General features: G+C 38.6%; 2 protein-coding genes across 11 annotated transcripts in view; one reads left to right on the forward strand and one right to left on the reverse strand.

Moving 5' to 3' along the window:
- Positions 1–27,731, forward strand: part of LOC133562885 (alpha-mannosidase 2C1-like) — a 90,427-nt gene that overhangs the window by 28,137 nt on the left and 34,559 nt on the right. For 3 of the 5 annotated variants that reach the window (XR_009808926.1, XR_009808929.1, XR_009808928.1), the window contains exons 27-30: positions 13,355–13,434; positions 13,502–13,644; positions 13,712–13,815; positions 13,907–26,290. The gene's annotated coding sequence lies outside the window, so the exon portion shown is untranslated. Of the gene's footprint in view, positions 1–1,226; positions 1,721–13,354; positions 13,435–13,501; positions 13,645–13,711; positions 13,816–13,906; positions 26,291–27,731 lie in introns of those variants that run through there. The other 2 variants (XR_009808927.1, XM_061916696.1) reach the window with 2 other exon arrangements.
- On the reverse strand, positions 1,662–24,259 carry LOC133562886 (endonuclease 8-like 1). Of its 6 annotated transcripts, none has more exons than XM_061916698.1 (8): positions 24,165–24,252; positions 6,531–6,634; positions 6,378–6,462; positions 6,167–6,288; positions 6,063–6,090; positions 5,911–5,981; positions 5,675–5,846; positions 1,662–1,777 (listed from the first exon to the last, which is right to left on the reverse strand). In XM_061916698.1, exons 1-8 carry the CDS (start codon positions 24,205–24,207, stop codon positions 1,731–1,733), a joined length of 672 nt encoding a protein of 223 aa, XP_061772682.1. In that variant the 5' UTR covers positions 24,208–24,252; the 3' UTR covers positions 1,662–1,730. The 6 variants fall into 6 exon arrangements, with proteins under 6 accessions (XP_061772682.1, XP_061772683.1, XP_061772685.1 ...); XM_061916699.1 differs by lacking the exon at positions 1,662–1,777 and adding an exon at positions 6,735–6,784 and having other exon boundaries at positions 5,044–5,846; positions 24,165–24,216; XM_061916701.1 differs by lacking the exons at positions 1,662–1,777; positions 24,165–24,252 and adding exons at positions 6,735–6,784; positions 14,999–15,493 and having other exon boundaries at positions 5,044–5,846.

Genomic DNA, 27,731 nt, shown 5'->3' on the forward strand with positions numbered 1-27,731 from the left:
TTATTCAGCCAGCGATTGTGCAAGTTCTCCCACTTAAAATGATGACAGAGGTCTGTAATTTTCATCATAGGTACACTTCAACTGTGAGAGACAGAAGGTGAAAAAAAAAATCCAGGAATTCACATTGTAGGAATTTTAAATAATTTATTTGTAAATTATGGTGGAAAATAAGTATTTGGTCAACCATTCAAAGCTCTCACTGATGGAAGGAGGTTTTGGCTCAAAATCTCACGATACATGGCCCCATTCATTGTCCTGTCCCCTTAGCATAAAAACAGCCCCAAAGCATGATGTTTCCACCCCCATGCTTCACAGTAGGTATGGTGTTCTTGGGATCAACTCAGTATTCTTCTTCTTCCAAACATGATGAGTTGAGTTTGTACCAAAAAGTTCTATTTTGGTTTCATCTGACCACATGACATTCTCCCAATCCTCTGCTGTATCATCCATGTATCCATTTTGGTATAAACTCAACTCGTCGTATTTGGAGGAAGAATACTAAGTTGCATCCCAAGAACACCATACCTACTGTGAAGCATGGGGGTGGAAACATCATGCTTTGGAACTGTTTTTCTTCTAAGGGGACAGGACGATTGATCCGTGTTAAGGAAAGAATGAATGGGGCCATGTATCGTGAGATTTTGAGCCAAAACCTCCTTCCATCAGTGAGAGCTTTGAATGGTTGACCAAATACTTATTTTCTACCATAATTTACAAATAAATTATTTAAAATTCCTACAATGTGAATTCCTGGATTTTTTTTTCCACATTCTGTCTCTCACAGTTGAAGTGTACCTATGATGGAAATGACAGACCTCTGTCATCATTTTAAGTGGGAGAACTTGCACAATCGCTGGCTGACTAAATACTTTTTTGCCCCACTGTATGTATACATTTTACAGGACTCTCATCGTCTGCCTCAGAGACCCAAGTAGATGTTAGTGTATTATGCAAATGAGCCATGTTAGTCATTGTAGGAGCCAGATCATGTGTGTATGTCACGTGGTGTTTGTGGATGTGTACACAAGGAACAGAAGCATGTGTCACGTGACATAGGTGGCCGTCACCATAAAGAAGCTTTTTTTACCTGTACTCAAGAGGGAGAGAGGAAAGAGTAGAGCTCGGTAGCCATCATTTCTGTTGACGGCTTGATTAGACGCATTGTCAAGCTTATATTTTTTGCCATGTGTGTACAAAATGATCCTAGGCCATACTTTATTCATCAGACGCAGCCCAGGTGTGCAATATGGTGCTACACATTTACCATCATCTTCTAAATGTCAGTGAAGTGTGTTTCTGGTCTTGCCGTCTCCTCCTGGGCTGAAGGATGACGCGGCTGTGTAGTTGGGTCAAAAGAGACGTCAGAGACACTTTGCTGGGGCGCTATAGCTCGGTTGGTAGAGTGACTGTTTCAGCAACCTGAGGGTTCCGGGTTCGATCCCCGCTTCTGCCAACCTAGTCACTGCTGTTGTGTCCTCGGGCAAGACACTTTACCCACCTGCACCCAGTGCCACCCACACTGGTTTCAAAATGTAACTTAGATATCGGGCTACACAATGTAAAGCGCTTCGAGTCACAAGAGAAAAGCTCTATATAAATATAATTAACTTCACATTAAATCAAATAATTTACTCTATTGTGATTGAAAAGTATGCCAAGAATAAACTTGTAAAATGTTTATTAAAAATATGTTTCATGGAATAAAAACAGTATTTTCCAATAGATGTCCTTTACTTGACATTCTGTCTTGTCAGTCTCCCGCTACGTGTCTTGAAGCCTGCAACAAAAAGTAAGTTTACCACACTTACAGTATAATCTACGAAAGGTTTATGTGTATCAAAACACATGCAAACTTGTTAGCACACGCAAAGCTGATCTAAATATTTGTCGATTAATGAGCAAAATAAGGAGTGCAATCCATCCCATCCATCCATTTTCTATCGCTTATTCCCTCCATTTAACATATTTGTCTTAATGATGTATGCAGAATATATGTTGATTATCAGAATGCCCACAATACTGGGAGGAGAAAATGCAAATACAAATCACTCAACATGAACAGTGAGATTTATCAATGCTGAAACTGTCCTGCAGGCAGTATCGTGCCTCTTAAAAAGTCTGAAATCTGCGTGCAAACTGGCATAGTTGCACACAGGGCTGTGAGAAAGGAGGCGATCACGCTGCAAAGACAACTGAACAGAGAAGCCTTTGTTCTACGTGTGCATGTCATATTTGGACTGTTAGAAATAAAAAGAAGAAGATATATATCCAGCAATATCATTTTATAGCTGCTGGACAACTTAAAGGGCCGATTAAACAAAATTCTATTAACTTATGTTGTTTTTTAATGGTATTCCTTTTTTGATTTAGAAAATATGCACCGTATTTTTCGGACTATAAGTAGCAGGTTTTTTTTTTATAGTTTGGCCGGGGGTGCGACTTATACTCAGGAGCAACTTATGTGTGAAATTATTAACACATTACCGTAAAATATCAAATAATATTATTTAGCTCATTCACGTAAGAGACTAGACGTATAAGATTTCATGGGATTTATGGATTAGGAGTGAGAGATAGTTTGGTAAAGGTATAGCATGTTCTATATGTTATAGTTATTTGAATGACTCTTACCATAATATGTTAGGTTAACATAGCAGTTGCTTATTTATGCCTCGTATAACCTACACTTATTCAGCCTGTTGTTCACTATTCTTGATTTATTTTAAATTGCCTTTCAAATGTCTATTCTTGCTGTTGGCTTTTATCAAATAAATTTCCCCCCAAAAATGCGACTTATACTCCAGTGCGACTTGTATGTTTTTTTCCTTCTTTATTATGCATTTTCGGCAGGTGCGACTTATACTCCGAAAAATATGGTATTGAACAAATATATAAAGCAACACTTTTGTTTTTGCTCCCATTTATCATGAATTGAACTTAAAGATCTGAAACTTTTACTATACACAAAACATATATTCCTCTCAAAAATTGCTTACAAATCTGTGTTAGTGAGCATTTCTTATTTGCCAAGATGATCCATCCCACCTCACAGGTGTGGCATATCAAAATGCTGATTGAACAGCATGATTATTGCACAGGTGTGCCTTAGGCTGCCCACATTAAAAGGCCACTCTGAAATGTGCAGTTTGGCTTTATTAGGGAGATTATGACAAGAACTGTAACACACTGTTGTATGCCGATCCACATTATCTCAAACATGCTTACTGGGTGACATGTCCGGTGAGTATGCTGGTCATGCAAGAACCGGGATGTTTTTAGCTTCCAGATCCTTGCAACATGAGTTAGTAAATTTTATTTATAAAGGTGATGGCCTCGGGTGATTAGTACAACAATGGGGCTCAGGGTCTCGTCACGGTATCTCTGCGCATGGAAAATGCCATCAATAAAATGCACATGGTTTCACTGTCAATAATAACATACCAAAACCTCTGTATTGTGCCAGACGCCATTGAGTGTGAGCATTTACCCACTCAAGTTGGTTAAGAAGACAAACTGCAGCTAGGTCGAGACCCCAATGAGGACCACGAGCATGCAGATGAGCTTTCCTGAGACAGATTGATTGATTGATACTTTTATTAGTAGATTGCACAGTTCAGTACATATTCCGTACAATTGACCACTAATTGGTAACACCCCAATACGTTTTTCAACTTGTTTAAGTCGGGGTCCACGTTAATCAATTCATGGTAGTTTCTTACAGTTTGTGCAGAAATGATATGGTTAAGCAAACCAATTGTTGCAGCAGCTGTCCGGGTGGCAGGTCTGCGGCTGTGAGGCCAGTTGGATGTATTGCCAAATTCTCTGAAACACCTTTGGAGGCGGCTTATACTAAACGGCCTGGGCTACTGGGTGTGAAGTTGGAGAAGATGCAGGTGGAGGCCCCCTTGGTGTCCTGGGTTGTAGATTACCTGACTGACAGACCACAGTATGTGCGACTGCAGGACTGTGTGTCTGACAGGCTGGTCAGCAACACCGGGGCCCCGGAGGCTACAGTACTCTTCCCCCTTCCTCTTCACCATTTACACCACCCATTTCCACTATCAGTCAGAGTCCTGCCACCTTCAGAAGTTTTCTGATGACTCTGCGATAGTGGGGTGTATTGAGGATGGTGATGACGAGGAATACAGGACACTGGTGGAGGACTTTGTCACATGGTGTGGAAAGAACCACCTCCAGCTCAATGTTACGGAGACCAAGGAGCTGGTTGTGGACCTGGGAAGGAGGAGGAGTACTTCAGCGACCCCTCTTTCCATCAAAGGGGTGGATGTGGACATGTTTGAGGATTATAAATACCTCGGAGTACACATGGACAACAAGCTGAATAGGTCAAAACACGCTCAGGCCCTCTACAAGAAGGGACAGAGCCGAATCTATATTTCCTTTGGAGGCTAGGATCCTTCAACGTCTGTACAAAGATGTTGAAGATGTTCTACGAGTCGGTGGTGGCGAGCGCCTTCTTGTACGCCGTGGCTTGCTGGGGCAGCGGGCTGAGAGTGAGGGACACAAACAGACTCGACACGCTGGTAGAGAAGGCCAGTAACAAGATGGGAGTGGAGCTGGACTCTCTGGCGGTGGTGTCAGAGAGGAGAAGTCTAGCAAAACTCCTAGCCATTATGGACAACACCTCCCACCCACTACACTCGGACCTTGCAGAGAGAATGAGCACGTTCAGTGGAAGGCTCAGACTCTCAAAATGCAACACGGAACCACACACCGACAGCCATCAGACTGTATAATGCATATGTTCCTTGACTGCACTTAAATGTAGAATATATGTAGAATATATTTATATTATTCATATATATTATATTATTTATTATTATCATTGTTTATTGTGAGCGAACTGTGGTGCTGAATTTCCCCCAGGGATCAATAAAGTACTTTCTATTCTATTCTATTCTTATGGCGGAGAAATAAACATTTAATTGACGGGCAACAGCTCTGGTGGACATTGCTGCAGTCATCTAGCCTACTGCACGCTCCCTCGAAACTTGCGACATCTGAAGCATTGTGTTGTGTGATAAAACTGCACATTTCACTGTGGCCTTTTATTTTGGACAGCTCAAGGCACACCTGTCAGGTGGGATGGATTATCTTGGCAAAGAAAAAATGCTCACTAACAAATGTATACAGATTTGTGAACAATATTTGAGAGGAACAGGTATTTTGTGTTTATAGTCAAAGTTTTAGATCTTTGAGTTCATTTAAATTGGGAACAAGAACAAAAGCGTTGCGTTTTTTTTTTTTTTGTATTTAGTATAACTCCTAAAAAAATGTCTTGCAATATGCAGTTTGATCATTCCTGCTGCAAATAGTATACATATTGTGATTCTATATTGCAGAAAAGGTGTTAGATGATCGATATGTGCTATAATCTAATATAAGCCCCCCTCCAGTGTGGAGAGCATAATAACATGAATGTAGAGGGAAAGAAGTGTTTCCAAGGGCACATAATGCTTCTAGTACACAAAAATAGGGTGATCTGCGCCACTTTTGCAGCTATCAATTGCACAAAGTAGATCACATACAACACGTCCACCAACAGTACATGCAATTTTATAGTTTGCGCACACAGATAAGTGTGTGGGAATTGGATCCTCAAAGATCAGGTTCTTAATATTTTCAGAAAATGGGAGTATTATTAGAATCAGACCTGCAGCTGGCTCTGTATTGTTCTTTTTCCTCCTGCCTGACGTGGATTTCGGTTCTTGCTGAGGTGTGTTTGCTGATCTTCTTCTGGCTGTGGCTTCTTCTTGAGGTCCATTTTCTTCTTCCTTTGCTGCTTTTTTCTTCACTGTGCTGTCAGAGTTGTGTTTCCTGGACACCTGAAGTACAGCCACAATGGGGTTAGATTTCTATGTGCTCGTGGTGATTACCTACTGAATATACCTTTTTCTTGCGGGGGTAATCATGGTCTGCATCTGTATCTTTTCTCTTTTTGGCCTTTGGAGACTTTGATTCTGGTGTGTGAGAAAAGATAAAGACACACTAAGCTTTCTCTTATGTGTAATGGTATCTCAACTATTTTTTCTGGCGTTTACCTTTAGGAGCCATAGGACCTGGATCGCCCTGAAATGACACCATTTTATATTAGTCAATACATGCTACAAATATAGTTGTTACGTATGAAAATGTGTTTGCATACTTTGAACCACATAGTCCTGCCATTGTGGTCGCGTACAGACTTCATTCCATCCAGATAGTAACACTGCAACCAGGCCTCAAAACCTGGGTAGTCTTTCTTCTCTGGATCGTAACTTTTCCCACCTCCATAAACAAAAAGTCGAAATAAGAGGAGCACCTTTGTGTCGTTGTCTTCCCCCCACCCCGATCAACCTTGAAATATGGATTCTTACCTAAGTTCACCACCTCCAGCGGTACTGTGTGGCAAAGTCTGAGCAGGTCTGTATTCTCCTCTTCCATTTTGTCCTTTTTGGCTCCCTTAACATTTTTGGGCAAAACCAAACTGTTAATAATCGAGGTAAAATACTTGTTTGTACTTATTTGACCTTTTTGTTATGGATCTCCTTTTTTACAGCTTTCTTGTCTTCACACGCATCCTCTGACTCGAGGCCTTCCAGCACAGTCCGGGCAGGCACAAAGGGTGGAATACCTGCAACAACATCATAGTTCTTTGAAACTATCGCCACCACGTGGTCATACCTGCAACAACTTCATAGTTCTTTGAAACTATCGCCACCATGTGGTCATACCTGCAACAACATCATAGTTCTTTGAAACTATCGCCACCACGTTGTCATACCTGCAACAACATCATAGTTCTTTGAAACTATCGCCACCACGTGGTCATATCTGCAACAACTTCATAGTTCTTTGAAACTATCGCCACCATGTGGTCATACCTGCAACAACTTCATAGTTCTTTGAAACTATCGCCACCATGTGGTCATACCTGCAACAACTTCATAGTCCTTTGAAACTATCGCCACCATGTGGTCATACCTGCAACAACTTCATAGTTCTTTGAAACTATCGCCACCATGTGGTCATACCTGCAACAACTTCATAGTTCTTTGAAACTATCGCCACCACGTGGTCCTACCTGCAACAACTTCATAGTTCTTTGAAACTATCGCCACCATGTGGTCACATCTGAAACAAATTCCTAGTTCTTTGAAACTATCGCCACCACGTGGTCACACCTGCAACAACTTCATAGTTCTTTGAAACTATCGCCACCATGTGGTCATACCTGCAACAACTTCATAGTTCTTTGAAACTATCGCCACCACGTGGTCCTACCTGCAACAACTTCATAGTTCTTTGAAACTATCGCCACCATGTGGTCACATCTGAAACAAATTCCTAGTTCTTTGAAACTATCGCCACCACGTGGTCACACCTGCAACAACTTCATAGTTCTTTGAAACTATCGCCACCACGTGGTCACACCTGAAACAAATTCATAGTTCTTTGAAACTATCGCCACCACGTGGTCATACCTGCAACAACTTCATAGTTCTTTGAAACTATCGCCACCATGTGGTCATACCTGCAACAACTTCATAGTTCTTTGAAACTATCGCCACCATGTGGTCACACCTGCAACAACTTCATAGTTCTTTGAAACTATCGCCACCATGTGGTTTTTTCCAAGATGGCGCTGGTGTAGTGGCTGCTGTTGGCAGGAGCTCTGTGATCTTGTGTCATCCTTTTGTGTTTCCCTCTTGTTTTCATGTGTTATTATATTTTTTTGCCTTTTGGTCCGGGACCCTTTGGGACTGTGTGACAAGGGGTAGAACTTTCGTGACCTCTGCGGTGCTTTTTGTGGACTTCTGGATCTGCCTCCCGGGAGCCTTTTGACCATGGAGACCAGCTGCTGGGTCACTGCCACACCAGAGTCGGTTTGGAGGGACTGGAGTAGATGCGGATGAGGGGACAGGACTGCGGAGCTAGCTCTGAGCGCTGGGATGGAGAGGCTTCGCGGTGTCTTGGCTGGGTGAGCAGGTGTCAGACACCTCAGTCTCCTTGGACGTATCCTCGCTCATCCATGCGGACTTGACACTGGCCAAGAGTTGGTTGGCGGCTGAGAGTGGAGTCAGTTCTCTTGGTTGCTTTGTTGGGTCTGCTCCTGTTTCTGGCCATGCTCCCTCCACCCCAGTGGACGATGGCGTGGAACACCGCAGAGGCCACCACAGTGTATATGTTTCTTTTAGTTGTTATTCATAGCTGTATGTAGAAGTGTCTGCTTGTAGCCGCTGCTTTAATGTCTTTAATGTCCTTTGTCTTCTTTGATGTTTACCTCTTACACACATGTGAGAGGGATGTGTACTATGGCTATAAGTTGTTATTTTTTCCCTTGGCCTAAGTCATAACCCCTTCTCCAGGGCCCAGGCTTAGACCATTTTTTTCAGTATATTTAATTTTATTATAATCTTCTATTTTTTTCACCCATTCCCAACCTCATTATACTTTACAGAGCCAGGAGTCCTCGATAACATTTATGTATGGAACACAATCTTATTGTCACAAGACCCAGGGTAGACTAGGGGCTAAGACTGCTGACTTTGAATGAAAAGTACTGAGTTCCAAACCCACTCTGGTTGATAGTATTTTTTTTTTACCTCATCATACTTTACCAAGGCTGGGAGTCGTTGATTACATTTGTGTATGGACTAAAATCCTACCTTTACAAGATTTAAGGTAGCCCAGTGGTTAAGACTGTTGCATGAGAACAAACTGTACAGAGTTCAAACCCTACTCCGGTCAGCAGTATTTTTTCCACCTCATCATACTTCAGTGAGTCAGGGGTCGTATATAACATTTGTGTATGGAAATAAACCCATCTATCACAGGACCAGGGATAGCTCAGTGGTCAAGACTGCTGACTCTGAATGACAGGTACTGGGTTCGAATCCCACTCATGTTGACAAAATTTTGTTTAAGCTTGTCATACTTTACTGAGCCAGGAGTCCTCGATTACATTTGTGTATAGAACACAATCTTCTCTTCACAAGACCCAGGATAGACCAGGGGTTAAGACATCTGACTCGGAATGAAAAGTGCTGGGTTCAAATCCCACTCAGTTTGAGTGTATTTTGTTCTACCTCATCAAACTTTACTGGGCCACAGTCCTCGATTACATTTGTGTATGAAAAAAAAATATCTCATCAAGACCCAGGATAGCCCAGTGGTTAAGACTGCTGACTCTGAATGACAGGTACTGGGTTCGAATCCCACTCATGTTGACAACATTTTGTTTAAGCTTGTCATACTTTACTGAGCTAGGAGTCCTCGATTACATTTGTGTATAGAACACAATCTTCTCTTCACAAGACCCAGGATAGACCAGGGGTTAAGACATCTGACTCGGAATGAAAAGTACTGGGTTCAAATCCCACTCAGTTTGAGTGTATTTTGTTCTACCTCATAAAACTTTACTGGGCCACAGTCCTCGATTACATTTGTGTATGAAAAAAAAATGTCTCATCAAGACCCAGGATAGCCCAGTGGTTAAGACTGTTGACTCAGGTTGAAGAGTGTGGGGTTCGACTCCCGCTTGGGTCGACGTGTAATTTAAAAGATCAGCTGGAGGCTGCAAGTTGACAAATATTGTAATTGTGTCATTTCTCTCATGTAATGTTAAAATAATAATTTAATTTACTTTTTTTTTTATCCAATTACAATTAACCTATTTTATTTTATTTGTACCCAGGAGAGCTCATTGGTCAACGCTCTTTATTTATCCTATTCCCACCCACCTCAGGAGTTACGCTCACTCGCACACACTCCTACACACACACACACACGCGCACTCATTCTCACACACACACACACACAGGTAACCCCTGAGGTGTCATCATTGACTATTTGACAATTTATTTTGGATTATTATTATCTTTAGTGTTGACTTAATTTTTCAACTATATGTTAGTCAAACAACTAGCACATAACATTACTCTGTGTGGGGGAGAAGAAACAGCCCACAATGTATGTCGTCTTGACGCCATACTGCCAAATTACTGATTCCATGTATGGGATTTGAACTCACTACTCCTGTATTAGGAGCCCACAGTGTTGACCATTGAGCTATCCTGGGTCCCGGGAAAGTCTGGTTTTCGCTCATATACAAATGCTATCAGTGAACTATGATCAGGCAAAACAAAGAACAAGAACTTCCCGGATGTGGATTTGAACCCAGTAGTACTGCGTGTGAGGCAGCAGTCTTAACCATTGAGCTATCACAGGTCCCACTAAGATTTGTTTTTCACTCATATACAAATGTAATCAGTGAACTATGATCAAGGCAAAATAATAAACTAGCTCTTCCTACAAATGGATTTGAACCCAGTAGTTCTGCATGAGAGGCAGCAGTCTTAAACATTGAGCTATCCTGAGTCTTGTTGTAAATGTAGTCCGTCTCATTCATTAATGGAATCGTGACATCTGTCCCAGTAAAATACGATTGAGGTGCAGCTCAATTTTGAACTGAAGTTACTTATCAAATCAACTGGGATTCAAACCCTGTACCCCCGTATTTGAAGCTCACAGTGTTGACCATTGAGGTATCCTGGTTCCATCAAGACATGATTTTCACTCATATACAAATGCAATCATTTAACAATGATAGAGATGAAACAAAAAACAAGACCTCCCATCTTGTGGATTTGAACCCAGTAGTACTGTGTGAGAGGCAGCAGTCTTAACCATTGAGCATTTTGGGTTCTACTGCTCTATGATTTGTCTCAATATACAAATGTTACATACCTGTTGTTGAGTAGTTGGTGTGTGCCATGTCTCTCAGGTGTGACATACCTGTTGTTGGTGTGGGCCATGTCTCTCAGGTGTGACATACCTGTTGTTGGTGTGTGCCATGTCTCTCAGGTGTGACATACCTGTTGTTGGTGTGTGCCATGTCTCTCAGGTGTGACATACCTGTTGTTGGTGTGTGCCATGTCTCTCAGGTGTGACATACCTGTTGTTGGTGTGTGCCATGTCTCTCAGGTGTGACATGCCTGTTGTTGGTGTGTGCCATGTCTCTCAGGTGTGACATACCTGTTGTTGGTGTGTGCCATGTCTCTCAGGTGTGACATACCTGTTGTTGGTGTGTGCCATGTCTCTCAGGTGTGACATACCTGTTGTTGGTGTGTGCCATGTCTCTCAGGTGTGACATACCTGTTGTTGGTGTGTGCCATGTCTCTCAGGTGTGACATACCTGTTGTTGGTGTGTGCCATGTCTCTCAGGTGTGACATACCTGTTGTTGTCATACCTGCCAGCTTGTCTGCAGCAATAAACAAGTCATCAATTGAGTCCACAAGATGTTTGATGTTTATTCCTCTCATGTTGAAGTAGTTCCCATCTGCAGTTCGCCCACTGTGCTCTATCGCCACCAAGTGGTCATACCTGCAACAACTTCATAGTTCTTTGAAACTATCGCCACCTCGTGGTCATACATGATATATGATGTGTGATACATGATGTGTGGTACATGATGTGTGATATATGATGTATGATATATGATGTGTGATATATGATGTATGATATATGATGTTTGATACATGATGTGTGATACATGATGTGTGATACATGATGTTTGATACATGACGTGTGATACATGACGTGTGATACATGATGTTTGATACATGACGTGTGATACATGATGTGTGATGCATGATGTGTGATACATGATGTGTGATACATGATGTGTGATACATGACGTGTGATACATGACGTGTGATACATGATGTGTGATATATGTGTGATGTATGATGTGTGGTATATGATGTGTGATACATGATGTTTGATACATGACGTGTGATACATGACGTGTGATACATGACGTGTGATACATGACGTGTGATATATGATGTGTGATACATGACGTGTGATACATGATGTGTGATGTATGATGTGTGATATATGATGTGTGATACATGATGTGTGATATATGATGTGTGATACATAATGTGTGATAATTGATGTGTGATATATGATGTGTGATATATGATGTGTGATACATGATGTTTGATACATGATGTGTGTATATGATGTGTGATATATGATGTGTGATACATGATGTTTGATACATGATGTGTGATACATGATGTGTGATATATGATGTGTGATACATGATGTTTGATACATGATGTGTGTATATGATGTGTGATACATGATGTTTGATACATGATGTTTGATACATGATGTGTGATACATGATGTGTGATATATGATGTGTGATACATGATGTTTGATACATGATGTGTGTATATGATGTGTGATATATGATCTTGTGGTGCCACCCATGTCAAAAGAGCCGTTAGAAATACCGGCTCATTATATTTTGTTTGCTTTAACTCAAACATCACTTGCAGCAGTTACAAAATGTATCTTTTAGTAATTCAAACTTGCATATGTCACCAATATTTACTCTGTTGGTGGAAATTATTCCGAAATATTTTTACAATTTTAATTTGTATTGTATACATTACATTGGGTGGTACCTGTTGTGCCTTCCCTGAGTCTTCCTCTCAGGTAATAAAACACACATGTCAATCCCAAGTTCTTTTGGATGACACATATGTTGAGTAAAAAGACTCCAGAGACAGAATAGTACAATACCTAGTTTTACTGAAGCTTCAGGAGACCAGCCCTTACAGTGCGACAATAGCATCAGCAAGAAGAGGTCTAAATCCAAACAAAAAGAGTCAGCTTATGTAGAATGAAAACAGCCCCTCTCGCCCAGAAAGGATCACAGCTGCTTCTTCAAAACAGATAAGAAACTGGCCAAAACAGCTGTGTAAGCCGACAAACAGGAGCCCTTAAGACAAACCAAAGATTTTACTAGCGGACATAAGATAAAAGCAAGGAGGTCACGAGAAGACTCACTACATGGGAAAGTACTAGCTGCATTAAAGATCACTATGGATTAAGAAAGAACACTTAAAAATATCTCATTCTCACATACCATAGCCCCATGCTGTTGTATTTTCCCTTACCTAAAAATACTAAAGATCCCACAGATAAAAGTCCATGCAAACTACTACAACTGCTAACACGGAAAAAAATATGAATTAGAAATTAAATGTACATATTTACGATACATATAAATCCAACTACAATACAAATGTTCACATGATAAAGATTAATGCACAACTGTACTACCCTACCTGCTGAACCTTTTTTTTTCAGGCATTATAGTAAATGATCCTCCTTCCTGGTACAGCAGTAAATGTACACACATGTACTGTAGGTAGTGGGGCAACTTTGATATAAAAATGGCATGCAAACTTCAACTCCCAAATGGGAATTGGTTCATATCGTTCAATTAAAAGATCCGTTCATAACAGTTCATTTGAATACTTCTTTATCTCAGGTTGAGGGCGCCAAAGGCTCCAGATGCCAACGCTGATATGGGATCTCATCACTTCACCTATGCAATCATGCCACACGCAGGTTAGTCCCACTTTAGGTTGTATTTACCACGTTTGAATGTTCACTTTTATTCTATTTTGTATTGCAGGGACCTTACAAGATGTCGGAGTCATCCAATGTGCGTACAACCTCAATTACCCTTTAAGGTTAACCCCGTGCTCCTCTGACATGGCGCTCTGGAGCGCCTTTTCCATTAGCCCTGCAGCTGTCATCCTAGAGACTGTTAAACAGGTATCACACCGACCATAACCATGACCTATGTTGAATAAGTATGCTCAGCCTGCATTTACAAAAACAGGCGGAAGGCAGGAAGGGAGCCCTCCTTGTCAGAATGTACGAGGCTTACGGCGGAGGTGTGACTGCAACCCTCCACACAACTCTTCCAATCAAGGAGGCCTGGCAGTAAGTAGCATTTCTGCAATGTCACATTTTATACAGAATATCATTAAATAAAACGTATGTGTGTTGACTACAATATACTATTTCCTTTCAGTTGTGATCTTTTAGAGCAAACAGACACTACTCAGCCAGCATGTGACTCTGCAGATGGGATCATTCTCCACTTCATTCCATTCCAAGTTAGATCGCTGCTGCTTATATTTTAAACAGCAAGTCATCAGACACAGAGTGGAACCTCTTAAGGTATTTTTAGGGAAAGTTTGCCTTAAGTTGCACAAATTGTCCTCAAGTGACATCATTTAATTCAAATGTACATGTGGGTTTTTTTGTGATGTCACAATAGAAGATTGGTAACACGTTGGTACAAAATTGCTAATAATGAAGGAACAACTCTGGAAAATACAGTGGGGCAAAAAAGTATTTATTCAGCCAGGGATTGTGCAAGTTCTCCCGCTTAAAATGATGACAGAGGTCTGTAATTTTCATCATAGGTACACTTCAACTGTGAGAGACAGAAGGTGAAAAAAAAATCCAGGAATTCACATTGTAGGAATTTTAAATAATTTATTTGTAAATAAAAATAAGATATATATTCAGCAATATAATTTTATAGCTGCTGGACAACTTAAAGGGCCGATTAAACCCATCCATCCATCTTCTTCCGCTTATCCGAGGTCGTGGGCGCAACAACCTAAGCAGGGAAACCCAGACTTCCCTGTCTCCAGCCACTTCGTCTAGCTCTTCCCGGGGGATCCCGAGGCGTTCCCAGGCCAGCCGGGAGACATAGTCTTCCCAACGTGTCCTGGGTCTTCCCCGTGGCCTCCTACCGGCTGGACGTGCCCTAAACACCTCCCTAGGGAGGCGTTCGGGTGGCATCCTGACCAGATGCCCGAACCACCTCATCTGGCTCCTCTCCATGTGAAGGAGCAGCGGCTTTACTTTGAGTTCCTCCCGGATGGCAGAGCTTCTCACCCTATCTCTAAGGGAGAGGAGGAAACTCATTTGGGCCGCTTGTACCCGTGATCTTATCCTTTCGGTCATGACCCAGTACTTTAGCTTGATTGCTAGCTAAGTAGTTAGTTAGCTAGCCCAAACTATTTTAGCTAAGGTACAAATCAGTACTTAGTACTAAAAAGTGACAATAATGATGAAATGTGCGTGCAGGTGTGTGATATTAAACACTTACTTTTATGCTGAAAATGTATTTTCAGTCTTATCTTATCAAACTGCTATTCACTTCCTCTTCCACGGTCCTCTTCCTTTTTGAATTACCAGGTGTGTCTCGATCATTACCTTCCCCACTTCCGGTCTCTTCTTTCACTTCCTGGGTCATACCAATTTAAACTACCTTTAATGTGTAGCATTTCTTCCACAAATACCATGATGATTAATCTTGAAACTATCAAAATAACGTGAAAACCTGTTTGAAAAAAAACATTAATATAATAATTATGTGATAAAAAGTCAAAATTATGAGATAAAGTCAACATTATGAGATAAAAATACATAATTATAAGATGTAAACCCTAACTATGTAATACGAAAAAAAATCTAAATATCTAACTAAAAAGTCTAAATTATTGGCTAAAAAGTCAAAATTATGAGATCAAAAAAATCGAAATCATCAGATAAAAAAACAACAACATAATTGTGTGATTAAAAAGTCGAAATTATGAGATAAAGTCAACATTGTGGGATAAAAATACATAATTATAAGATAAAAAGTCCTAATTATGAAATAAAAAAAATCTAAATAATTAAATAAAAAGTCAACATTATGAGATAAAAATACATAATTATAAGATGTAAAGCCCTAACTATGTAATACGAAAAAAAAATGTAAATATCTAACTAAAAAGTCTAAATTATTGGCTAAAAAGTCAAAATTATGAGATCAAAAAAATCGAAATCATCAGATAAAAAACAACAACATAATTGTGTGATTAAAAAGTCGAAATTATGAGATAAAGTCAACATTATGAGATAAAAATACATAATTATAAGATGTAAAGCCCTAACTATGTAATACAAAAAAAAATCCAAATATCTAACTAAAAAGTCAAAATTATTGGCTAAAAAGTCAAAATTATGAGATCAAAAAAATCGAAATCATCAGATAAAAAAAAAGAACATAATTGTGTGATTAAAAAGTCGAAATTATGAGATAAAGTCAACATTGTGGGATAAAAATACATAATTATAAGATAAAAAGTCCTAATTATGAAATAAAAAAAATCTAAATAATTAAATAAAAAGTCAACATTTTGAGATAAAAAGACATAATTATAAGATGTAAGTAAAGCCTTAACTATGTAATACAAAAAAAATCCAAATATCTAACTAAAAAGTCTAAATTATTGGCTAAAAAGTCAAAATTGTGAGATAAAAAAAATCGAAATCATCAGATTAAAAAAAAATCATAATTGTGTGATTAAAAAGTCGAAATTATGAGATAAAGTCAACATTGTGGGATAAAAATACATAATTATAAGATAAAAAGTCCTAATTATGAAATAAAAAAAATCTAAATAATTAAATAAAAAGTCAACATTATGAGATAAAATACATAATTATAAGATGTAAAGCCCTAACTATGTAATACGAAAAAAAATCTAAATATCTAACTAAAAAGTCTAAATTATTGGCTAAAAAGTCAAAATTATGAGATCAAAAAAATCGAAATCATCAGATGAAAAAAAAAATCATAATTGTGTGATTAAAAAGTCAAAATTATGAGATAAAGTCAACATTGTGGGATAAAAATACATAATTGTAAGATAAAAAGTCCTAATTATGAAATTTAAAAAAATCTAAATAATTAAATAAAAAGTCAACATTATGAGATAAAAAGACATAATTATAAGATGTAAAGCCCTAACTATGTAATACAAAAAAAAAATCCAGATATCTAACTAAAAAGTCTAAATTATTGGCTAAAAAGTCAAAATTGTGAGATAAAAAAGATCGAAATCATCAGATTAAAAAAAAATCATAATTGTGTGATTAAAAAGTCGAAATTATGAGATAAAGTCAACAATGTGGGATAAAAATACATAATTATAAGATAAAAAGTCCTAATTATGAAATAAAAAAAATCTAAATAATTAAATAAAAAGTCAACATTATGAGATAAAATACATAATTATAAGATGTAAAGCCCTAACTATGTAATACGAAAAAAAATCTAAATATCTAACTAAAAAGTCTAAATTATTGGCTAAAAAGTCAAAATTATGAGATAAAGTCAACATTGCGGGATAAAAAGACATAATTATAAGATAAAAAGTCCTAATTATGAAATTAAAAAAATCTAAATAATTAAATAAAAAGTCAACATTATGAGATAAAAATACATAATTATAAGATGTAAAACCCTAACTATGTAATACAAAAAAAAATCTAAATATCTAACTAAAAAGTCTAAATTATTGGCTAAAAAGTCTAAATTATGAGATCAAAAAAATCGAAATCATCAGATGAAAAAAAAAATCATAATTGTGTGATTAAAAAGTCAAAATTATGAGATAAAGTCAACATTGTGGGATAAAAATACATAATTATAAGATAAAAAGTCCTAATTATGAAATTAAAAAAAATCTAAATAATTAAATAAAAAGTCAACATTATGAGATAAAAAGACATGATTATAAGATGTAAAGCCCTAACTATGTAATACAAAAAAAAATCCAGATATCTAACTAAAAAGTCTAAATTATTGGCTAAAAAGTCAGAATTGTGAGATAAAAAAAATCGAAATCATCAGAATAAAAAAAAATCATAATTGTGTGATTAAAAAGTCGAAATTATGAGATAAAGTCAACATTGTTGGATAAAAATACATAATTATAAGATAAAAAGTCCTAATTATGAAATAAAAAAAATCTAAATAATTAAATAAAAAGTCAACATTATGAGATAAAAATACATAATTATAAGATGTAAAGCCCTAACTATGTAATACGAAAAAAAATCTAAATATCTAACTAAAAAGTCAAAATTATTGGCTAAAAAGTCAAAATTATGAGATAAAGTCAACATTGCGGGATAAAAAGACATAATTATAAGATAAAAAGTCCTAATTATGAAATAAAAAAAATCTAAATAATTAAATAAAAAGTCAACATTATGAGATAAAAAGACATAATTAGAAGATATAATTCCTAATTACATAATACATTAAAAATATCTGAATAATTAAATAAAAAGTCAAAATGATGAGATAAAACAAATCGGAATCATGAGATTTAAAAAAAATCATAAATGTGTGATTAAAAATATCGAAATTATGAGATGAATTAGTACGCGACACATTAAAATAAGTTATAATTATGACTTTTTATCTCATCATTTCAAATTTATTTTCTTATTTAAACTTTTATCACATAATTATGACTGACGTATTTTAGTTTTTTTCAGTGGCGGGGGAAAAAAAGTTTATGCTAAATAAATACAAGTTAAAGATACACATTTTCTAAAATGAAAAACAGTAGGGGACGCCAAAAGTCATAACTGTATATTCCATGTTCTTTGTTACTACTCAAATATAAGTTTTTGTTAACTATCATGTTAGAACCACTATGGACTGGACTCTCACACTATTATGTTAGATCCACTATGGACTGGACTCTTACTATCATGTTAGATCCACTATGGACTGGACTCTCTCACTATTATGTTAGATCCACTATGGACTGGACTCTCTCACTATTATGTTAGATCCACTATGGACTGGACTCCCTCACTATTATGTTAGATCCACTATGGACTGTACTCTCTCACTATTATGTTAGATCCACTATGGACTGGACTTTCACTATTATGTTAGATCCACTATGGACTGGACTCTTACTAGTATGTTAGATCCACTATGGACTGGACTCTCACCATTATGTTAGATCCACTATGGACTGGACTCTCACTATTATGTTAGATCCACTATGGACTGGACTTTCACTATTATGTTAGATCCACTATGGACTTGACTCTCACTATTATGTTAGATCCACTATGGACTGGACTCTCACACTATTATGTTAGATCCACTATGGACTGGACTCTCACACTATTATGTTAGATCCACTATGGACTGGACTCTCACACTATTATGTTAGATCCACTATGGACTGGACTCTCACACTATTATGTTAGATCCACTATGGACTGGACTCTCACACTATTATGTTAGATCCACTATGGACTGTACTCTCTCACTATTATGTTAGATTCACTATGGACTGGACTCTCACACTATTATGTTAGATCCACTATGGACTGGACTCTCACTATTATGTTAGATCCACTATGGACTGGACCCTCACACTATTATGTTATATCCACTATGGACTGTACTCTCTCACTATTATGTTAGATCCACTATGGACTGGACTTTCACTATTATGTTAGATCCACTATGGACTGGACTCTCACTATTATGTTCGATCCACTATGGACTGGACTCTTACTAGTATGTTAGATCCACTATGGACTGGACTTTCACTATTATGTTAGATCCACTATGGACTGGACTCTCACACTATTATGTTAGATCCACTATGGACTGGACTCACACTATTATGTTGTATCCACTATGGACTGGACTCTCACTATCATGTTAGATCAACTATGGACTGGACTCTCACACTATTATGTTGTATCCACTATGGACTGGACTCTCACTATCATGTTAGATCCACTATGGACTGGACTCTCACTATTATATTAGAACCACTATGGACTGGACTCTCACACTATTATGTTATATCCACTATGGACTGGACTCTCACTATTATGTTAGATCTACTATGGACTGGACTCTCACACTATTATGTTGGATCCACTATGGACTGGACTCTCACACTATTATGTTATACCCACTATGGACTGGACTCTCACTATCATGTTAGATCCACTATGGACTGGACTCTCACACTATTATGTTGGATCCACTATGGACTGGACTCTCACACTATTATGTTAGATCCACTATGGACTGGACTCTCACTATCATGTTAGATCCACTATGGACTGGACTCTCACTATTATATTAGAACCACTATGGACTGGACTCTCACACTATTATGTTATATCCACTATGGACTGGACTCTCACTATCATGTTAGATCCACTATGGACTGGACTCTCACTATTATGTTAGATCCACTATGGACTGGACTCTCACACTATTATGTTAGATCCACTATGGACTGGACTCTCACTATTATATTAGAACCACTATGGACTGGACTCTCACTATTATGTTAGATCCACCATGGACTGGACTCTCACTATTATGTTAGATCCACTATGGACTGGACTCTCACACTATTATGTTAGATCCACTATGGACTGGACTTTCTCACTATTATGTTAGATTCACTATGGACTGGACTCTCACTATCATGTTAGATCCACTATGGACTGGACTCTCACACTATTATGTTGGATCCACTATGGACTGGACTCTCACACTATTATGTTATATCCACTATGGACTGGACTCTCACTATCATGTTGGATCCACTATGGACTGGACTCTCACTATTATGTTGGATCCACTATGGACTGGACTCTCACTATTATGTTAGATCCACTATGGACTGGACTCTCACTATTATGTTTGATCCACTATGGACTGGACTCTCACACTATTATGTTAGATCCACTATGGACTGGACTCTCACTATCATGTTAGATCCACTATGGACTGGACTCTCACACTATTATGTTAGATCCACTATGGACTGGACTCTCACTATCATGTTAGATCCACTATGGACTGGACTCTCACTATTATATTAGAACCACTATGGACTGGACTCTCACTATCATGTTAGATCCACTATGGACTGGACTCTCACACTATTATGTTAGATCCACTATGGACTGGACTCTCACACTATTATGTTAGATCCACTATGGACTGGACTCTCACTATCATGTTAGATCCACTATGGACTGGACTCTCACTATTATATTAGAACCACTATGGACTGGACTCTCACACTATTATGTTATATCCACTATGGACTGGACTCTCACTATCATGTTAGATCCACTATGGACTGGACTCTCACTATTATGTTAGATCCACTATGGACTGGACTCTCACACTATTATGTTAGATCCACTATGGACTGGACTCTCACTATTATATTAGAACCACTATGGACTGGACTCTCACTATTATGTTAGATCCACTATGGACTGGACTCTCACTATTATGTTAGATCCACTATGGACTGGACTCTCACACTATTATGTTAGATCCACTATGGACTGGACTTTCTCACTATCATGTTAGATCCACTATGGACTGGACTCTCACACTATTATGTTAGATCCACTATGGACTGGACTCTCACTATCATGTTAGATCCACTATGGACTGGACTCTCACTATTATGTTAGATCCACTATGGACTGGGCTCTCACACTATTATGTTAGATCCACTATGGACTGGACTCTCACTATTATGTTAGATCCACTATGGACTGGACTCTCACACTATTATGTTAGATCCACTATGGACTGGACTCTCACTATTATGTTGGATCCACTATGGACTGGACTCTCACACTATTATGTTAGATCCACTATGGACTGGACTCTCACTATTATGTTGGATCCACTATGGACTGGACTCTCACACTATTATGTTAGATCCACTATGGACTGGACTCTCACTATTATGTTGGATCCACTATGGACTGGACTCTCACACTATTATGTTAGATCCACTATGGACTGGACTCTCACTATTATGTTGGATCCACTATGGACTGGACTCTCACACTATTATGTTAGATCCACTATGGACTGGACTCTCACACTATTATGTTGGATCCACTATGGACTGGACTCTCACTATCATGTTAGATCCACTATGGACTGGACTCTCACTATTATATTAGAACCACTATGGACTGGACTCTCACACTATTATGTTAGATCCACTATGGACTGGACTCTCACTATTATGTTAGATCTACTATGGACTGGACTCTCACTATTATGTTAGATCCACTATGGACTGGACCCTCACACTATTATGTTAGATCCACTATGGACTGGACTCTCACTATTATGTTAGATCTACTATGGACTGGACTCTCACACTTCTATGTTAGATCCACTATGGACTGGACTCTCACTATTATGTTAGATCCGCTATGGACTGGACTCTCACTATTATGTTAGATCTACTATGGACTGGACTCTCACTATTATGTTAGATCCACTATGGACTGGACTCTCACACTATTATGTTAGATCCACTATGGACTGGACTCTCACACTATTATGTTAGATCCACTATGGACTGGACTCTCACTATTATGTCAGATCCACTATGGACTGAACTCTCACTATTATGTTAGATCCACTATGGACTGGACTCTCACTATTATGTTAGATCCACTATGGACTGGACTCTCACACTATTATGTTAGACCCACTTGACGTCCATTGCTTTTGGTCTCCCGTCGGGGAGGAGGGATGGACAACCACATTTGCAGTCCTCTCCAAGGTTTCTCCTTGTCATTGTCATTGTCATTGACGTCCCATTGGGTTGTAAGTTTTCCCTTGCCCTTATTTGGGCACTGATCGGCGGATGTCGTTTTGGCTTGTGCAGCCCTTTGAGACACTTGTGATTTAGAGCTATATGAGTAAACATTGATTGATTATCTTATATTTTTCTTAACAAGCAATAGCATCAAACTGTTGGACTTTGTCAGCACCAACCAGTGTGGGGATTTCTGGCTGACCCACTTGTTGACGTGGACAACTTTCCCTGCGTCTTTGTGGCAGTGGCCTACTTTGTGTTGTTGCCAAACGTTTAATTCAGATCAGCTCAAAAGAATGATTGCTGCACTCAGGGGCGTAACACCAAATGCTAGGCCCCCCATACAGAAGACTGTCAATCAACATAGCCTACTGTCCATCAACAACATCAGAAATACATTCATGCAATACAACATTGTAAATAAACATAAATGAACTGTAATAATATTTTCCCCAACTTGTGTTTGAATCAACTACTTCTTTCTATTGCTGCTTTTGTACTGTAAATATGTTTGTCACTAATACTCAAATACAAGCAGATTAGTGTCCACTGGTTGTTCCTATTTGAAAGAGCCAAACACGTGCCTCCGCCGGTCTGTCACAGAAATGAACTGCTGGCCAAAAATATGTTGATGCGTGACAGATACTTTAAGGACAATGACCATAGAACTTGATGGTACAGTTACTGCCTGAGCAAAAAGGCTTTTACTAAATATGAATATTACTTCATATTTATGAATTGTATTTTAGCATTGTAAAATCACATGATCATCTAGTGAGGGTTTATTGTGTTTCCACCACTTTGCTATTTTCAAAACGTTGCTCACTTCTACACAAATACATGAAACTAAAAAATAATTTCAAAAATAAAACGGAAAGGTGAAATCCGGCGATCTGATTGGCTGTTAACCGTGGTTTAAATATTCTAAAGCCTTATCACAGCGCAGGCTATCACTCCACCTCAGGCACGCATGACTGGTATGAATGGAAGTTGTTGTCATGTATCCATGACAACGGACTGTTGCATTCCATAGTAAAAGACAGCTGATGTTTTTACGATCTTAAAAAACGGACTAAAGTAGTTGAATTCACATGTTTAAGGTTAACTTTCACCTCCGGGGAGGGTTAACAATGGTAGAGGGGACTGAGCATTGACTTTCACCTGAAAAAAAGTGGAGGAAAAGACGAGATGCAGTGCTAATTTGGAGCTAACGTCTGGATAGGTGGGACTATTTTTTCCACATTGAGGCTGTTTTATTGGATAATATGTATTTCGGGTTGAATAAAACTACATTAAATTGATTGAGTATTCCTATTTCATATTGCCTTTATTTGTAACCGTTTTATAAAAGCAATATATCACTCCAGTCCATGGTATATGCTCATTATAGCACTCTAAGGGGCGTGACTGGAGTGATATATTGTTGATTTATTCAATATTGTTGAGCTTCTATACACCCTTGAAATAACTTAGTTTGACTCCTAAAGAAGTCTTTTATATCCAGTTTTCTTTTCATTGACATCCTTCAAAACCTACAGCACACACGCACGCAAACAGACACAAACACAATGTAAATCACACCACTGATATTAAAATCCATCTAGCTACCGTGTGCCAAGAACAACAAATGCCGAACATGTTGACAACTTACACTTACTTACAACTTACAGTTACTTACAACTTACACTTACTTACAACTTACAACTTACACTTACTTACAACTTACAGTTACTTACAACTTACACTTACTTACAACTTACAGTTACTTACAAGTTAGAACTTACAACTTACACCGAGTTGCACTGCCTCTCGTCCGCTCGCTAGCAACTAGCATGTAGGCTAGCTTTTACAAGCAGAAGGAGTGACAGCGGGGACAGCCAATCACACGTAAGTTAGCTTGAAACCGGCAACCAATCAGGGAGCGAGATTTAGGTTAGAGGCGGGACTTCTAGCAGAGACCGACATTTAACCCTTTCTGTGCCATAATCATTGACTAAACATTACGGGCAGCGCTTGTATTGATAGTGACTACACAGTAGCGGCTGGATATTGGTAGGGACGTGTCCCTAGCGTCCCTACCCGATTCTACGCCCTTGATTTGGGTAGAAACCAGCTTTTTTCATGTAAAAACCTTACTGTATTTTCCTGTCCATAGGACGCACCGGATTATAAGGCGCACCGCCGATGAGCGGGTCTAGTCAGGTCTTTTTTCATACAAAAGGCGCACCGGATTATAAAACGCATTAAAGGGGTCTTTTTCTTTTTTTAATGGAAAACTCTTTCCTGCGGTCTACATAACATGTAATGGTGGTTCTTTGGTCAAAATGTTGCATGGATTATGTTTTCCAGACAATATTCAAGTCGCTTTCTGACAGTCGCTTTGGTATGCGGCGTTTTGTGGGCGGTCTTTTTTACGCGGCTCACCTTCGGCAGCGTCTTTTTTCGTCATCTTTGTTTTAGCGGTGTAGCGTGCAAGGACGGGAGTAGAAGACGTGTCAAAAGAACTGTTTTAATGACATTCACACTTCAGCATATCCTCATCCATGGCTCACTAGTAGTATAATAACAAGGCCAGAAATGTGTCCCGTGAAAAACATCCGACCGGAACTCTCTAATAACTGAAGTTCCTTGGGTGAATTATGTAAACTCACTACACCGGTATGTTTTAGTGCTTTCATGGCAAGTTTACTGACAGATATATGTAAGAACTTTACACTAATTTGTATTAGAAATGGCAACAGCGGAGGATGAATGTCCCAAAATAAGAAGATGGAGAAAAAGAAGAAGCTTATCGACTACGGTTGTTCACAGACTACAAAGGCGGACGCGCGCAATTTTTCAGGACTTATGCAGATCCAGAATACAGATCAGCAGGTACCAGAAGGTAAGAAAAGTTGCTTTTGCATAATATTGCGAAACAAAACAACAGATAATATAATGATACTTATATGTTGAAGCACAGTACAATCCATCAAGCGGTGCGGCTTCATAGCTTACAAAAGTCGTACTATAACATTTTGATGGATTATTGAGCGCCGTGTGTAAAGTTCGATATTTTCAATGGAACATATAAAATGTTGGTGTTGATTACTTGAGTCATATTGCAATCCACACGTTTCTCTTGTGTGTGACTGCCATCTACTGGTCACACTTATCATTTCACCATGTACCAAATATAATAGCTTCGAGTTCGTTAAACAAAACCAAAATAATTTCGTACTTTAGGCACGCCGGGTTATAAGGCGCACTGTCGAGTTTTTAGAAAATTAAAGGAGTTTAAGTGCGCCTCATAATCCGAAAAATACGTTAATTATGGTTTTGGCTTTTTAAAGATGGGGCTAATATCTATATAATCCAGTAAATCCTTTAGTTTGTAAGATGAGTCACAATAACACATTATTATGATTATTAGTGACTCTCCAAGGGGTTAAGTTTCTCCGTCCTTAACACATTGTGACACCTTTTTCTAACTTTGAACAAGGGTGTTTGAACGCACCACATTTATGACGTTTTTATAACTTCCATATTTAAATGACAGACAAAAAAAGTGACACTCAAATATTATATTCAGAAGTTTATTAAACCACCATTTCAATATACGGTACATTCAAGTAAACCGAGCAAAGAGGAACGTTTATGTTTAAAACTGGTAAGACTGATATTTATATTTACACCATAAATACATAAAATGTATCGTGTACAAATAGTTGCATGAAAAACTTGCACTTTAAATATGTATAGATGTTGTCTATACAGGAGGATGGTCATTTATTGTTTTATTAAAATACATGGATTTTTACTATACATGACACAGACAAAAAGACAGAATATCGTAATCATAACTTATTTAACTGCCTCATAATGAAGCACTCAAGGTCCATTTTGAACTCTTGTTTATAAAGTAACCAAATATGGTTCCTTGCTCCAAAAAGAGCCAGCTTAATAAAAAAAAAAAAAGCAATGTCTCTGTATTAACACTCGACAGCTGAAGGATTTTTAAGACTGCATCATATTAGAGGAAGTCGTCTATATTCTGCAAGACGTCAATAATAATCCTACTATGGCAGAAAAGTAAACAAGTTGTAATTTAAAAATGCTAAGTAACACAGCGGCAGATTATGTGGCGGAGGCTCGCACGGACAAATGAAGCATTCCAGACTGTTGGCATGGATAGGTTTATATAGGGTGACAGCTGCAAGAGTGTGTGTGTGTGTGTGTGTGTGTGTGTCTCACAACTGAAAGGTTTTTAAGAGCTTTCAGGAAGTGCTGCTTCTCTTTCTGGTCCTCGGCCGCCTCCTTAGGACTTCTTCTTCCTGGTCGCTTTCACAATCCCTCTGACATAAACAAAGGCTGCAGTTAACACACATTTGTACTCAAAAACAACATCATTTGAGTTTCAGAGTGACATTCATGTAGGTCAAGCAAAAAAAAAGCTAATCTTTTGTAACAACTGACCCTGGATGTTTGGTAACCGAGGTCTTGGATCGGCTAAACCAGGGGTGCCCATTACGTCGATCGCGAGCTACCAGTCGACCGCGGGGGGTGTGTCAGTCGATCTCGAGTCAGGCTTTTAAAAAAAATAGACCTAAAAATGAGTGACCATCAATCTTCACCAAGACGTCACTTAAATGACATTCACGGTACCGGAGGGTCTTGTGAGATGACGCTGGCTGCTGCAAGATCATTATTATGAAAATGTGACCGAGAGGAAGGCGAGAAACACTTTTTATTTCAACAGACTCTCGCGCCGTACCTTCCGTCAAAACTCTAAAGGCCGACTGCACATTTCCTATCTTCACAATAAAAGCCCTGCTTCATGCTGCCTGCGCTAACTAAATACAGAGTCTCGGAAAACTGGCGTGCACAAGTGATCCCTCAGAAAGCTGGCGTGCACATCACTTGTGCACGCCAGCTTTCCGAGACTCTTATTTTGTAGCCAGGCAGCATGAAGCAGGGCTTTTATTGTGAAGATAGGAAATGTGCAGTCGGCCTTTAGAGTTTTGACGGAAGGGACAGCGCAAAAGTCTGTTGAAATAAAAAGTGTTTCTCGCCTTCCTCTCCGTCATTTTTTCATAATAATGAACTGGCAGCAGCCAGCGTCATCTCACAAGACCCTCGGGTGCCGTGAATGTCAATCAAGCAAGCTACGGAATTTGCCGCCAATGTTTTTCTTGTAAAGTGTATGGAAGCTGGATGAATTAGATGCCAAAAACCAACCACTTTCATGTGGTATTGTACAGAAAGGACAACTTTTTTTCTCCTCCATTTGAAAATGTGGGCGTTATCATCATTACTGTCTGATTCCAATCAATGCAAGTCATCAGAATCAGGTAATACACCAACTTATATTCTTGTCTT

Source organism: Nerophis ophidion, linkage group LG12 (assembly GCF_033978795.1).
Source record: "Nerophis ophidion isolate RoL-2023_Sa linkage group LG12, RoL_Noph_v1.0, whole genome shotgun sequence".
Classification (NCBI taxonomy): domain Eukaryota; kingdom Metazoa; phylum Chordata; class Actinopteri; order Syngnathiformes; family Syngnathidae; genus Nerophis; species Nerophis ophidion.